This window comes from Leptopilina heterotoma, unplaced genomic scaffold (assembly GCF_015476425.1).
Source record: "Leptopilina heterotoma isolate Lh14 unplaced genomic scaffold, ASM1547642v1 Lhet_52, whole genome shotgun sequence".
Classification (NCBI taxonomy): Eukaryota; Metazoa; Arthropoda; class Insecta; order Hymenoptera; family Figitidae; genus Leptopilina; species Leptopilina heterotoma.
This window is the reverse complement of record NW_025111114.1, coordinates 2,221,508-2,234,098: the sequence shown is the minus strand read 5'-3', so window position 1 is coordinate 2,234,098 and position 12,591 is coordinate 2,221,508. Positions and strand designations below refer to the sequence as shown.

At 23.8% G+C, this 12,591-nt stretch overlaps 1 protein-coding gene across 1 annotated transcript; it reads left to right on the top strand.

Moving 5' to 3' along the window:
* Positions 1 to 140: 140 nt before the first annotated feature.
* LOC122507897 (spermine oxidase-like) lies at positions 141 to 12,536 on the top strand. Its single transcript, XM_043620892.1, has 5 exons — positions 141 to 361; positions 2,396 to 2,746; positions 6,729 to 7,246; positions 9,831 to 10,109; positions 12,249 to 12,536. The coding sequence occupies exons 1-5, from the start codon at positions 234 to 236 to the stop codon at positions 12,434 to 12,436; spliced, it is 1,464 nt and encodes a 487-aa protein (XP_043476827.1). The 5' UTR covers positions 141 to 233; the 3' UTR covers positions 12,437 to 12,536.
* The last annotated feature ends 55 nt before the right edge of the window (positions 12,537 to 12,591 follow it).

Genomic DNA, 12,591 nt, shown 5'->3' with positions numbered 1-12,591 from the left:
CAAAGAAAATGCCTAACTAAATAAGTAGATTATATTAATAAATATTAAAGAAAAAAAAAGTAGAAATAAATTTCCAAAAACTCATGAAAATACGAAATAAAAAAATTTTTTTTAAAAAATGATGAATTACGTGAAGATTCTTTTCATCGGACAAAGGAGGAGGAGCAGGAGGAAGAGAAGCTGCACAATGTGCAAAGGTGAAAAAATTCGATTCCTGTTCACTGGATCCCTGCATGCTGGATCCATGCAAACCAGAACCAACGGTTGTGATTATCGGAGGAGGAATGGCCGGTCTTTCGGCTGCACATCGATTAGCTCAATGTGGATTGCAAAATTTCACTGTTCTTGAAGCTACAGACCGGTAAATGAACAAATATTTTTTTAATTTAATCAAATTTGTAACTGTTGCAGCTAAAATATTGTATCTTTCAAATTTAAATAAAACAGGTTTTAAGTATTTTTAAATTTGATTTAAATAAACATTTGGTTCAGTTCAATAAATTTTCCGTTCGAAGAAAGAATTTGGATATCAGCAGTAAATGTTTAGTAATAGTTGAACCAAACAAATTACAGTCCACAGCAATGCGTCCATTTTATTAATTCAACTACAATTTGGTTGTTTCAAACAAAATTTGCTTGTTTCAAACTAAATTTGTTTATTTCAAACGAAATTTGATTGTTCCAAACAACATTTAGTTGTTTCAAACAGAATTTGATTGTTTCAAACAAAATTTGCTTATATCAAACAAAAACTGGTTGTTTCAAACAAAATTCGCTTATTTCAAACGGAATTCAGCTGTTTTAGAAAAAATTTGTTTGTTTCAAACGTAATTTAATTGTTCCTAACAACATTTAGTTATTTCAAACAAAATTCGGCTATTTCAAACAAAATTTTATTGTTTCAAAAGAAATTAGATTGTTCCAAACAACATTTGGTTGTTTCAAACAAAATTCGTCTGTTTGAGACAAAATTTGATTGTTTCAAACGATATTTGATTGTTCCAAACAAAATTCGACTGTTTGAGACAAAATTTGCTTGTTTCAAACGATATTTGTTTGCCTCAAACGAAATTCGATTGTTCCAAACAACATTTAGTTGTTTCAAACAGAATTTGATTGTTTCAAACAAAATTTGCTTATATCAAACAAAAACTGGTTGTTTCAAACAAAATTCGCTTATTTCAAACGAAATTCAGCTGTTTTAGAAAAAATTTGTTTGTTTCGAACGTAATTTAATTGTTCCTAACAACATTTAGTTATTTCAAACAAAATTCGGCTATTTCAAACAAAATTTTATTGTTTCAAACGAAATTACATTGTTCCAAACAACATTTGGTTGTTTCAAACAAAATTCGGCTGTTTGAGACAAAATTTGATTGTTTCAAACGATATTTGATTGTTCCAAACAAAATTCGACTGTTTGAGACAAAATTTGCTTGTTTCAAACGAAATTTAATTGTTTATAACAAAATTTAGTTATTTCAAACAAAATTCGGTTAATTCAAACGAAATTTGATTGTTCCAAACAACATTTAGTTGTCTCAAACAAAATTTGCTTGTTTCAAACGATATTTGCTTGTTTCAAACGAAGTTTGTTTGTTTCAAACAAAATTTGATTGTTCCAAACAACATTTAGTTGTTTCAAACGAAATTTAATTGTTCCTAACAACATTTAGTTATTTCAAACAAAATTCGGTTAGTTCAAACGAAATTTGATTGTTCCAAACAACATTTAGTTGTCTCAAACAAAATTTGCTTGTTTCAAACGAAATTTGATTTTTCCAAACAAAATTCGGCTATTTGAGAAAAAATTTGCTTGTTTCAAACGATATTTGTTTGCTTCAAACGAAATTTGATTGTTTTAAACAAAATTTGCTTATATCAAACAAAAACTGGTTGTTTCAAACAAAATTCGCTTATTTCAAACGAAATTCAGCTGTTTTAGACAAAATTTGTTTGTTTCAAACGTAATTTAATTGTTCCAAACAACATTTAGTTGTTCCAAACAACATTTAGTTGTCTCAAACAAAATTTGCTTGTTTCAAACGAAATTTGATTTTTCCAAACAATATTCGTCTGTTTCAGACAAAATTTGCTTGTTTCAAACGAAATTTAATTGTTTATAACAACATTTAGTTATTTCAAACAAAATTCGATTAATTCAAAGTTCAAACGAAATTTGATTGTTCGAAACAACATTTAGTTGTCTCAAACAAAATTTGCTTGTTTCAAACGAAATTTGATTGTTCCAAACAAAATTCGGCTGTTTGAGACAAAATTTGCTTGTTTCAAACAAAATTTGCTTGTTTCAAACGAAATTTAATTGTTCCAAACGAAATTTAGTTGTTTCCAAGAAATTCTCGTCCATTGTTGCATTTTTCACTTGTGTTCCTAGGCCAGGAGGAAGAATACATTCGTGTTGGCTGGGGGACGTTGTGGCTGAAATGGGAGCAACGTGGATTGAAGGTGGATGCGTGGCAAATCCCGTTTTCTCCCTAGCGGCACAAGAGGGTCTTTTGAAGCCACCGCTCTTCCGTCCGGACGCGAGTCGAGGACTTTTCTGCACCACCGATGGTCGAGCAATTGATCTTCCAGTTAGCATCACCGCCTACCACACATTCAAGCAAATAGAACAGCAAGCGGCAGCATTATTTTCCATTGGATGTGGTAAGGGTCATGGGTCGCTTTTGAATTTCATGGGTGTGCGAATTCAACAGGAGCTTCACAATTTTCCTGAAGAACAAAGGTACTCCTTCTTCTACTTTTCCTCAATCTTCCTCAATTTTCTTCAATCTTTCTCCTCATTCTTTTTTCAATCTTTTTCTTTTTTCTATCTCTTAATTTTTTTTTCAATTCTACCTTCTCCTTTCCTTCTGTTCCATTATATTCCTCTATTCCATTGTTCATCTCTTTTACTTTTTCTTTTTTTTTTACTTTTTCCTTCCCTTATTTTCCTATTCTTGTCTTTTCCCTATTTTCTTGATAGTCTTCCTTTTTCATCCCTTTTTAATTGTTTACACTTCCTTTTCTTTATTCTCTTCGTCCCTCTCATTATTCTTCTTTAAATCGATTATTTTTAGTAATTTTCGAAAATTTTAATTGTCCTTTGACAATTTTCAAATCCATTTGTTTACAATATTCAATTTTACGAAATTTCAATTATTCGTAAATTCTTCAATTAAATATATATTAGAAACTGAAAGCTTCAAATAATAAAGAAAAATTCAATTAAACTTTTTCAAAAAAAATTAATTTCAAAATTTAATTATAATTTTTTTTAAATTCATGGTATAATGATTTTAATATTCAATTATTATCTAAAATTTTAACTGAAACTAATACTTAAATCAATTTTTGTTTAGAAAATTCTACGAGAATTCAATTATTTAACTACAAACAGAGATAATTTATTAAATAATAGAATGTTTTTTAAAAAATTCCTTAAAAAAGTTTATTATTCATAAAAATGATTGAATTCTTACGAAGATTTTTACAAAAACTTCTTTTTTAATAATTGAATTCTATTTACAATTTTTATAAAAATAGTAGGGGAACATAGTCTAGGTCGGCCACCTTTTTGACTTTTGTTTATAACTTTTTTTTAAAAATGAATTTGGACAATTGAAGTATATGGTTGGAAAGTCCTGTTTAATAGGAACATTTTTTCTGTACAAAGTAAATTGACAGGTTTAAAAATGAAAAAGTTATAAAGATTTAAAAAAAAAAAAATTTGTAGTCCAGGTTGGCCATTACAGTCAAGGTCGGCCATGTTTAAAATTCAAAGGGCATTAATCGTTAAAAAATAAAATAACATGTTTGGAGTTACGGAAAATTCATTCTTTATTGTTTACAGTTTGTAACTTAATGAAATAACAAAATAATAACAATAAACAATATAAAAAAATAAATATAAATAAAAAAAAGTTTTGCACTAAAATATTAATAAAATTAAATAAAAATATTAATAAGATGATCAATTATAATATGAGTTATTCAGAATTGCAGCTTTTGCAAATGAAGTAGCTCGTCCTCAACTTTGCGCATTTTAAACACATAGTGGCCGACCTTGACAGTAAGTAACATTACCGAATTGTTGTAACCATAAAGAAATACGTTTCGGGATTCGATTTTTTACTTTGTTTTCCTTTCAACCATGAGTCCCACAAATTTTCTGCATACTTGCCTTGACGATTCAATTTGTTTTTTATCTTTTATTAATGGTTTTTCACATTATGCACAAAACTTTTTTTGAGCTTTTTTTGTACCGACGTCACAGAAAACACAATTTTCGATTTTCCGAAAATGTAATTGAACAAAAAGTTAGGTTTCACTAAGACAAGCTTCGACAAAAATGCGCGTAGGTGGCGCTAGTGAACTTGACAAAAAAACGCGAGTGGCCTACCTAGACAGTAGGCCAACCTTGACTACATTCCCCTAGATATTGAAAATCTTTGAATTGCAAAAAATTTTTTAAATAAATTTTACAAAGAATTCTATTAAAATTTTTATCAATAATTGAATATCTGTGTGGTATTTTATTAAATTCTTTTGAAAATAATTGAATTCCTAAAAAGCATTTTATTATTTTTACTTTTAAAAATAATTGAATACTTGTGATGAATATTGTTATTTTTGAAAATAATTGAATATTTTCGAGAATAATTTTGTTATTTATCGACATAATTGAATACTTTTAAAGAATTATTTATGTAAATAATTGAATTCTTCGGAAGAATTTTAATAAAATCTAAAAGAATTATTGAATTATTTTTAAAAAAAATTTAATTAAAATTGTATTTAAAATAATTAATTAAATTTCTTTCGAACAAATCTATTAAAATATTTGAAAATAATTGAATTCCTGTGGAAAAATTCTAATATTTTTGTAAATAATTGAATTCTTCCAAAGAATTAAAAAAAAAAACATTTTTTTAAATAATTGATTTTTTCGGGAAACTGAAATTAAATTTTTAAGAATAATTATTACATTTCTTGAGCAATTCCTGTAAAATTGTATTAAAAATAATTGAAATCCTATGATGAATTTTATTATTTATGAAAATAATTGAATTTCTGAGAAGAATTTTATTATTTGCAAAAATAATTGAATTCATGAGAAGAATTTTATTATTTATGAAAATAATTAAATTCCTGAAAAGAATTTTATTACTTATGGAAATAATTGAATTCTTGAGAAGAATTTTATTATTTATGAAAATAATTGAATTTCTGAGAAGAATTTTATTATTTGCAAAAATAATTAAATTTCTGAGAAGAATTTAATTATTTATGAAAATAATTAAATTTCTGAGAAGAATTTAATTATTTATGAAAATAATTAAATTCCTGAAAAGAATTTTATTATTTATGGAAATAATTGAATTCTTGAGAAGAATTTTATTATTTGCAAAAATAATTGAATTCCTGAGAAGAATTTTATTATTTATGGAAATAATTGAATTCCTGAGAAGAATTTTATTATTTATGAAAATAATTGAATGCCTGAGAAGAATTTTATTAAAATCTAAAAGAATTATTGAATTATTTAAAAAAAATTTAAAATTGTATTTAAAATAATTGATTCCTTTTGAACAATTTTATTAAAATATTTTAAAATAATTGAATTCTTGTGGAATAAGTCTAATATTTTTGTAAAATAATTGAATTTTTGTGCAAAATTTTGTTTTTATTGAAAATAATTGAATTCTTCATAAGAATTTTATAGACATTATTTAAAATAATTAATTTTTTCGAAATATAATAAATATTATAAAAATTTTGATTTGAAATATAATTGAATTTGTGTGAAAAATTTTATTTGTGAAAATAATAGAATTTTTCGATTAATTAAATTGAAATAGTATTAAAAATAATTGAAATTCTTCGATGAGTTTTATTATTTATGAAAATAATTCAATTTTTGCTTAGAATTTTATCAAACATTTGTTTTAAAAAAATTAAATTTACATGAAAAATGTTTTTATTAGTTAAAGTAATTGAATATTATTGTAAAGAATTGTATAAAAATTTTGTTAAATAATTGATTTTTTTGAAAATGCTTTTCTAAATTAATTGAATTCCAGTGGACATTTTATTATTTATGAAAGTAATTGAATTTTGGATGAATTTTATCAATTTTTTTTTTTAAATAATTGAATTCTTTTGCGAAATTTTATAAAAATTCTAGATTATTGAAAATAATTGAATTTTGAATATTTATAAAATTAATTGAAATTTTACCAAGAATTTTATTAAAATTTTTGAAAATAATTGAAATTTGGAGAAGAATTTAATTATTTCTAAAGATAATTGAAATTTTGACGAGAATTGTTTAAAATTTTTGAACATAATGGAATTTTTACGAAGAATTTTATTATTTTTGAAAATAATTGAATTTCTGAAATCAATTGTAACTTTTCTAAAATTCTTCCAATTATATCGTAAAATTTACGAACTTCAATTAACGAAATTCAATTATTTATTTGTAATTGTAATTTTTCTCAAATTGCACCAATTATATCGTAAAATTTACGAACTTCAATTAATCAAAATTCAATTATTTTGAATATACTTAAATTCGGATTTTACGGACCTTTTTTCAGAAAAACTGACTTTCACGGTCTTTTCCGGAATTTACGGACCTAGTTCGAGCCCTGTGATGACATAAAAAGAAAGAATCAAAAAGAGAAAAGAAATACAGTGAAATAATTCTAATCCTTTTTTTCCAGATACGACGCAGCCCGTGTTATGTACGGCTTGACAAATTGCGTGCGCTGTCGATGTGGCGATGATCTGTCACTAGTGTCAGCGGACAATTTTGGCAGTTACATTGAAATTCCCGGCGGCAATGTGAGAGTTCCCTTGGGCTATGTGGGCGTTCTGGCCCCATTGCTCAGGGATCTGCCAAGTTGTGCAATAAAGTACTGCAAACCAGTGAGTTGCATTAGATGGGGCGCTGTCAATGATTCCTGTCCAAGGGCAGTGGTTAAGACATGTGACGGCGAGGAATTTCCCGCCGATTATGTTATTGTCACAGTGTCGCTCGGCGTTCTCAAGCATCAGCACGATAAACTCTTTTGTCCCGCATTGCCCGCGGAGAAAGTTGAGGCAATATGCAAATTGGGCTATGGCTATGTGAATAAAATTTTCCTCGAGTACGCTAAACCATTTTGGGTGTGGCGCGAGGGAGGAATTCGCTTTGCATGGTCTGCTGATGAATTGTCCGATCGAAGTGATTGGGTTAAAGGTGAATTCATTTCAATATTCATTAATTTACTCAATTAATAATTATACTTAATAATTATATTGTCCGCGGTTTACTTCTTACTACCTTTTTTTTTTAAATAAAATTAGCAATTTTAAAAATAATAGAATTTGAAAATTTTCTAATTTAAATTATTTGTTGAAAACCCTAAAAAAATTCAATTTTGAAGAAATTACAAATGCATAAATTCAATTACTTTAAAAAAAAAAAAAAATAATAAAATTCTTATAAAATTCAACTATGTTCAAAATTTGAAAAACATTCTCTTAAAAATCCCAATTATCTTTATAAATAACAAAATTCTTCTCCAAAGTTCAATTATATTTTCATAAATGTCAAAAAAAATTCTTGTCCTAATTTCAATTATTTTCAAAAATAAAATGCATTTTTCTAATTTCTATGATTTTCAATAATCTACTATTTTAATAAAATTCTCCAAAAAAGAATTCAATTATTTAAAAAATTTTTTTAAATAAAATTGTATGTAAACATTTAATTATTTTCATAAATAATTAAAATTTTTTTTAAGGAATTCAATTATTTTCATAAAAAATAATTTAAAATTCTAGAAAATAATAATTTAATTAAAATGATGAAAATAATTTTGATGAAGTTACAGTAACAATATTCTTATAATTAATAATGATTTTTATTACTTGGTCATCTTTAATTATTAGAAAACATGAAGAAATCGATTACTCCGAGTCGAAGACTCGGAGCAATCGATATCATCATGTTTTATAATAATTTAAATTTCCATAAATAAGATTAAAAATATAAATTGTGCAAATATTTTTCTTCTTTTTCTAAAACAAAATAATAATGTTGTTAAAAAAATTGTGATTCACAAAACAAAAATAATGCAAAATAAATAAATTTTCTATTTCTTAATCATAGTTGTTTAACAAATTTCTAATTTTCCTTAGAAGTAAAGAACAAAAATCTGCGTAATTTCAATTTGACGAAACATAATATTTAACAATATTTTAGTCTTTTAATGAAAAGAAGTAAAAATATTATAAAATATTTTTCAAATATTTTCAATTTTAAAATTAATGTATTGAAAATCATTGAATTGTTGCAAAGAATTTTATCAAAAATATTTGATAATAATAGAATTTCTCCAAAGAATTTTTTTATTTAGGAAAATAACTGAATTCTCGCAAAGAATTTTATTAAAATTTTTTAAAAATTCTAATTAAATTCTTTTGAAGAATTTAATTTAATTTTTTTTTTAATTTCTGGAGTTTCTCTAATAATTTTAATTACAAATTTTGAAAACAATTGAATTTTATGAAGAAGAATTTAATTAAAAGTGAATTGAAAATAATTGAAATATTTAAAAATATTTGAATTCATCAGAGGAATTCAATTAAAATTGTTTTCAACATAATTGAATTCCTCCAATGGATTTTACAATATTTATAAAAATAATTGAATTATTGCGAAGAATTTTACTATTTAGAAAAATAATTGAAATGTTTTGAAGAATTTATTAAAATTTTAAGAAATAATTAAATTTTTATGAAGAATTTTATAGAAATATTTAAAATAATGAAATTTTTTTCGAGAAATTCAATTAAAGTTGTTTCGAAAATAATTGAATTTCTTTAAAGAATTTTATTAAAATTAAGTATATTCAAAATAATTGAATTCATCACAAGAATTTTATTATTTTTTGATAATAATTGAATTCTTTCAACTTCTTTGACGAATATATTTAAAAATTGCATTGAAAGTAATTTAATTTTTATATATTAGAATTTTTTAAAAATATTTTGAGACTAATTGAATTATTTTTAAAGAATTTTAAATTCTTTTTGAAATTCTTGTGGAAATTTTTGAAAATAATTAAATTCTTTCATGTAATTTTATTTAACTTTGATTAAAAATAATTTAATTCCTGAAAAGAATTTTAGTATATTTATAAAAATAGTTGAATTGTTTAGAAGAATTTATTCAAATTTTAGGTAATAATTGAAATTTATGGAAATATTTAAATATATTTGAATTCATCCGAGGAATTCAATTAAGATTGTTTTGAATATATATATTGAATTTTTGCAAAGAATTTTACTATTTATAAATAAAGTTATAAATAATATTTATAATTATATTTATAAATAAAGTTTTATTTTTTTTGAAAATAATTGAACTCTGCAATTATTTGCAATTTCTTTAAAATTGAATTTTTTTAGTCGTGTTTTTAACAAAACTTTAAATTAGAAAATTTTTAAATTCTATTACTTTTAAAATTGCTAATTTTATTTAAAAAAGTCAGTAAGAAGATAGCAGCGCGCGAATTGTTGCTATTTAAAATTAATTTCCATTTTATTGCCTATGGTGCAATTAATTATTTTCGATTTTTCTTACACAGTTTTTCTAATGGTATTAAATTGAGACAAAAAATGTATCAAAATGGTTGCGAGGCAACGTTTTGATACATTATTTGTCTTAATTTAATATCCTTAGAAAAACTGTTATATGAATGGGGAATCAAATGATTTTTATTAATAAATATTTCGCTTAGGAATATGAAATGATTTTTATGAAATATTTCGCTTAGGAATATCAAATGTGGAGGAAATTGCGAGTTCGCAGCACGTTCTTTGCGCGTGGGTTTGTGGAAAGGAAGCGGCGGATATGGAATTATGTTCAGACGAGCAGGTGGTGAATTCGTTAACGCAAGTGCTGAGAAAATTCACTGGAGATCCAACCCTTCCGTATCCGACTAATCTTCTCAGGAGTAGATGGTGTATGGACCAACATTTTGCCGGATCGTACAGTTATATGGCATTGGACAGCAAAGTCGGACATCAATGTGATCTCGCTTCTCCTCTCCCAGGTTTTACTTTTTTTTTTTTTTTGCAAATAATTTTTTTATTTTAGAAAATAATTGAATTCTTTCGAGGATTTTATTTGAAATTGTTTTGAAAATAATTCAATTCCTATACGAAGAATTCTACATTTTCGAAAATAATTGAATTCTTTCGAGAAATTTAATTGAAATTTATTTGAAAATAATTGAATTCCTATAAGAAGAATTTTTTTATTTTCGAAAAAAATTTGATTCTTACGAGAAATTTAATTGAAATTTAATTGAAAATAATTGAATTCCTATAGGAAGAATTTTTTTAGCTATGAAAATAATTGAATACTTCCGAGGATTTTATTTAAAATTTAATTTAAAATAATTGAATTCCTTCGAGGAATTTAATTGAAATTGTTCTGAAAATAATTGAATTCCTATACGAGGAATTTTTTTATTTTAGAAAATAATTGAATTCTTTCGAGGAATTTAATTGAAATTGTTCTGAAAATCATTGAATTCCTATTCAATTTCAATTCAATTTCTCGAAAGAATTCAATTATTTTCTAAAATAAAAATGTTCTTCGTATAGGAATTCAATTATTTTCAAAACAAGTTCAATGAAATTCCTCGAAAGAATTCAATTATTTACAATTTTTTATTCATGAAAAAAATTGAATTCTTTCGAGAAATTTAATTGAAATTGAATTTAAAATAATTGAATTTCTTTACAAAGAATTTTTTTATCCATGAAAATAATTGAATTCTTTTAAAGAATTTAATTGAAATTGAATTCAAAATAATTAAATTCCTATACGAAGAATTTTTTATTCATGAAAATAATTGAATTCTTTCGAGATATTTAATTGAAACTGTTCTGAAATTAATTGAATTTCTATACGAAGAATTTTTTATTTATGAAAATAATTGAATTCTTTCGAGGAATTTAATCGAAATTAAATTAAATTTTTTTGAGGAATTTAATTGAAATTGAATTCAAAATAATTCAATTCCTATATGAAGAATTTTTTTATCCAGGAAAATAATTAAATTCTTTCGTGGAATTTAATTGAAATTTAATTGTCAATAATTGAATTCTTTCGAGAAATTTAATTGAACTTGTTTTGAATATAATTGAATTCTTATACGAAGAAAATTTTTATTTTAGAAAATAATTGAATTCTTTTGTGGAATTGAATTGAAATTGTTTTGAAAATAATTCAATTCCTATAAGGAGAATTTTTTTATTTTCGAAAATAATTGAATTCTTTCGAGAAATTTAATTGTAATTGAATTGAAAATAATTTAATTCCTATACGAAGAATTTTTTATTTATATTAAAATAATTGAATTTTTTCGAGAAATTTATTTGAACTTGTTTTGAAAATAATTGAATTCCTATACGAAGGACATTTTTATATTAGAAAGTAATTGAATTCTTTTGAAAAATTTAATTGAAATTCAATTGAACATAGTTAAATTCTTTCGAAAAATTGAATTGAAATTGAATTTAAAATAACTGAATTCCTATAAGAATTTTTTTATTTTCGAAAATAATTTAATTCTTTCGAGAAATTTAATTAAAATTTAATTGAAAATAATTAAATTTTTATAAAGAATTCCAATAATATTTTTAAAATACTATAATTCTTTCGACTTAGAATAGAAGAGAATAGATTTTTTATTTTATTGATGTTTTAATTTTGTTTTACATCTTTGTCAGCCGTATTCCAAAATTCTTTCGAGAAATTGAATTGAAATTGTATTGAAAATGATTAAATTCCTTAGAGTAATTTTGTTAAATAATTGTATTAAAAATAATTAAATGTTTTTAAAGAATTTTTCAAAATTATTGGAATTTTTCGCAGATTTTTGTTATAATTTGATTGAAAATAATTGAATTGCAGTTAAAAAAAATTAATATTTTTAAGAATAACTGAATTCTTTTGTGGAATTTAATTAAAATTGTATATACAAAATAATTGAATTCTTATAAAAAATGTCATCAAAATTTATTTTGATTTTTTATTTATATTTATATTTATATTAATTTTATTTTCAAAATCGAAGTTGATATTTAAAAATAAATTTATAATTTTCCCAATAATAAAAAATTAATTATACAAAAAACAAGGTTTTTTTCAACATATTTGAACTTTTTTTTTGTATTTAAAGGAGCTTGCGAGCCAGTTGCTCCAATTTTGCTGTTTGCCGGGGAAGCAACAATTCCAGGACACTATAGCACAGTGCATGGGGCGAGATTAAGTGGTATTCGTGAAGCAGAAAGAATAGTTCAATTAACGAAACGTTATGGTGGTCCACCGGGAAATTTAGCCGAAGCAACAGCATCAACTTGTTCTTAAAAATCCACGAAATTTCAATAATATTATGTAATTATTTCTCCTTCCTCTGAATTTATTGCTAAAAAAAAATTTGTTGTTACAAATATTTTTCGACATAAATATTTTTATTCTTTTAACCTACTTTTTTTCTGAACTAAACATTTAATTCAAAACAC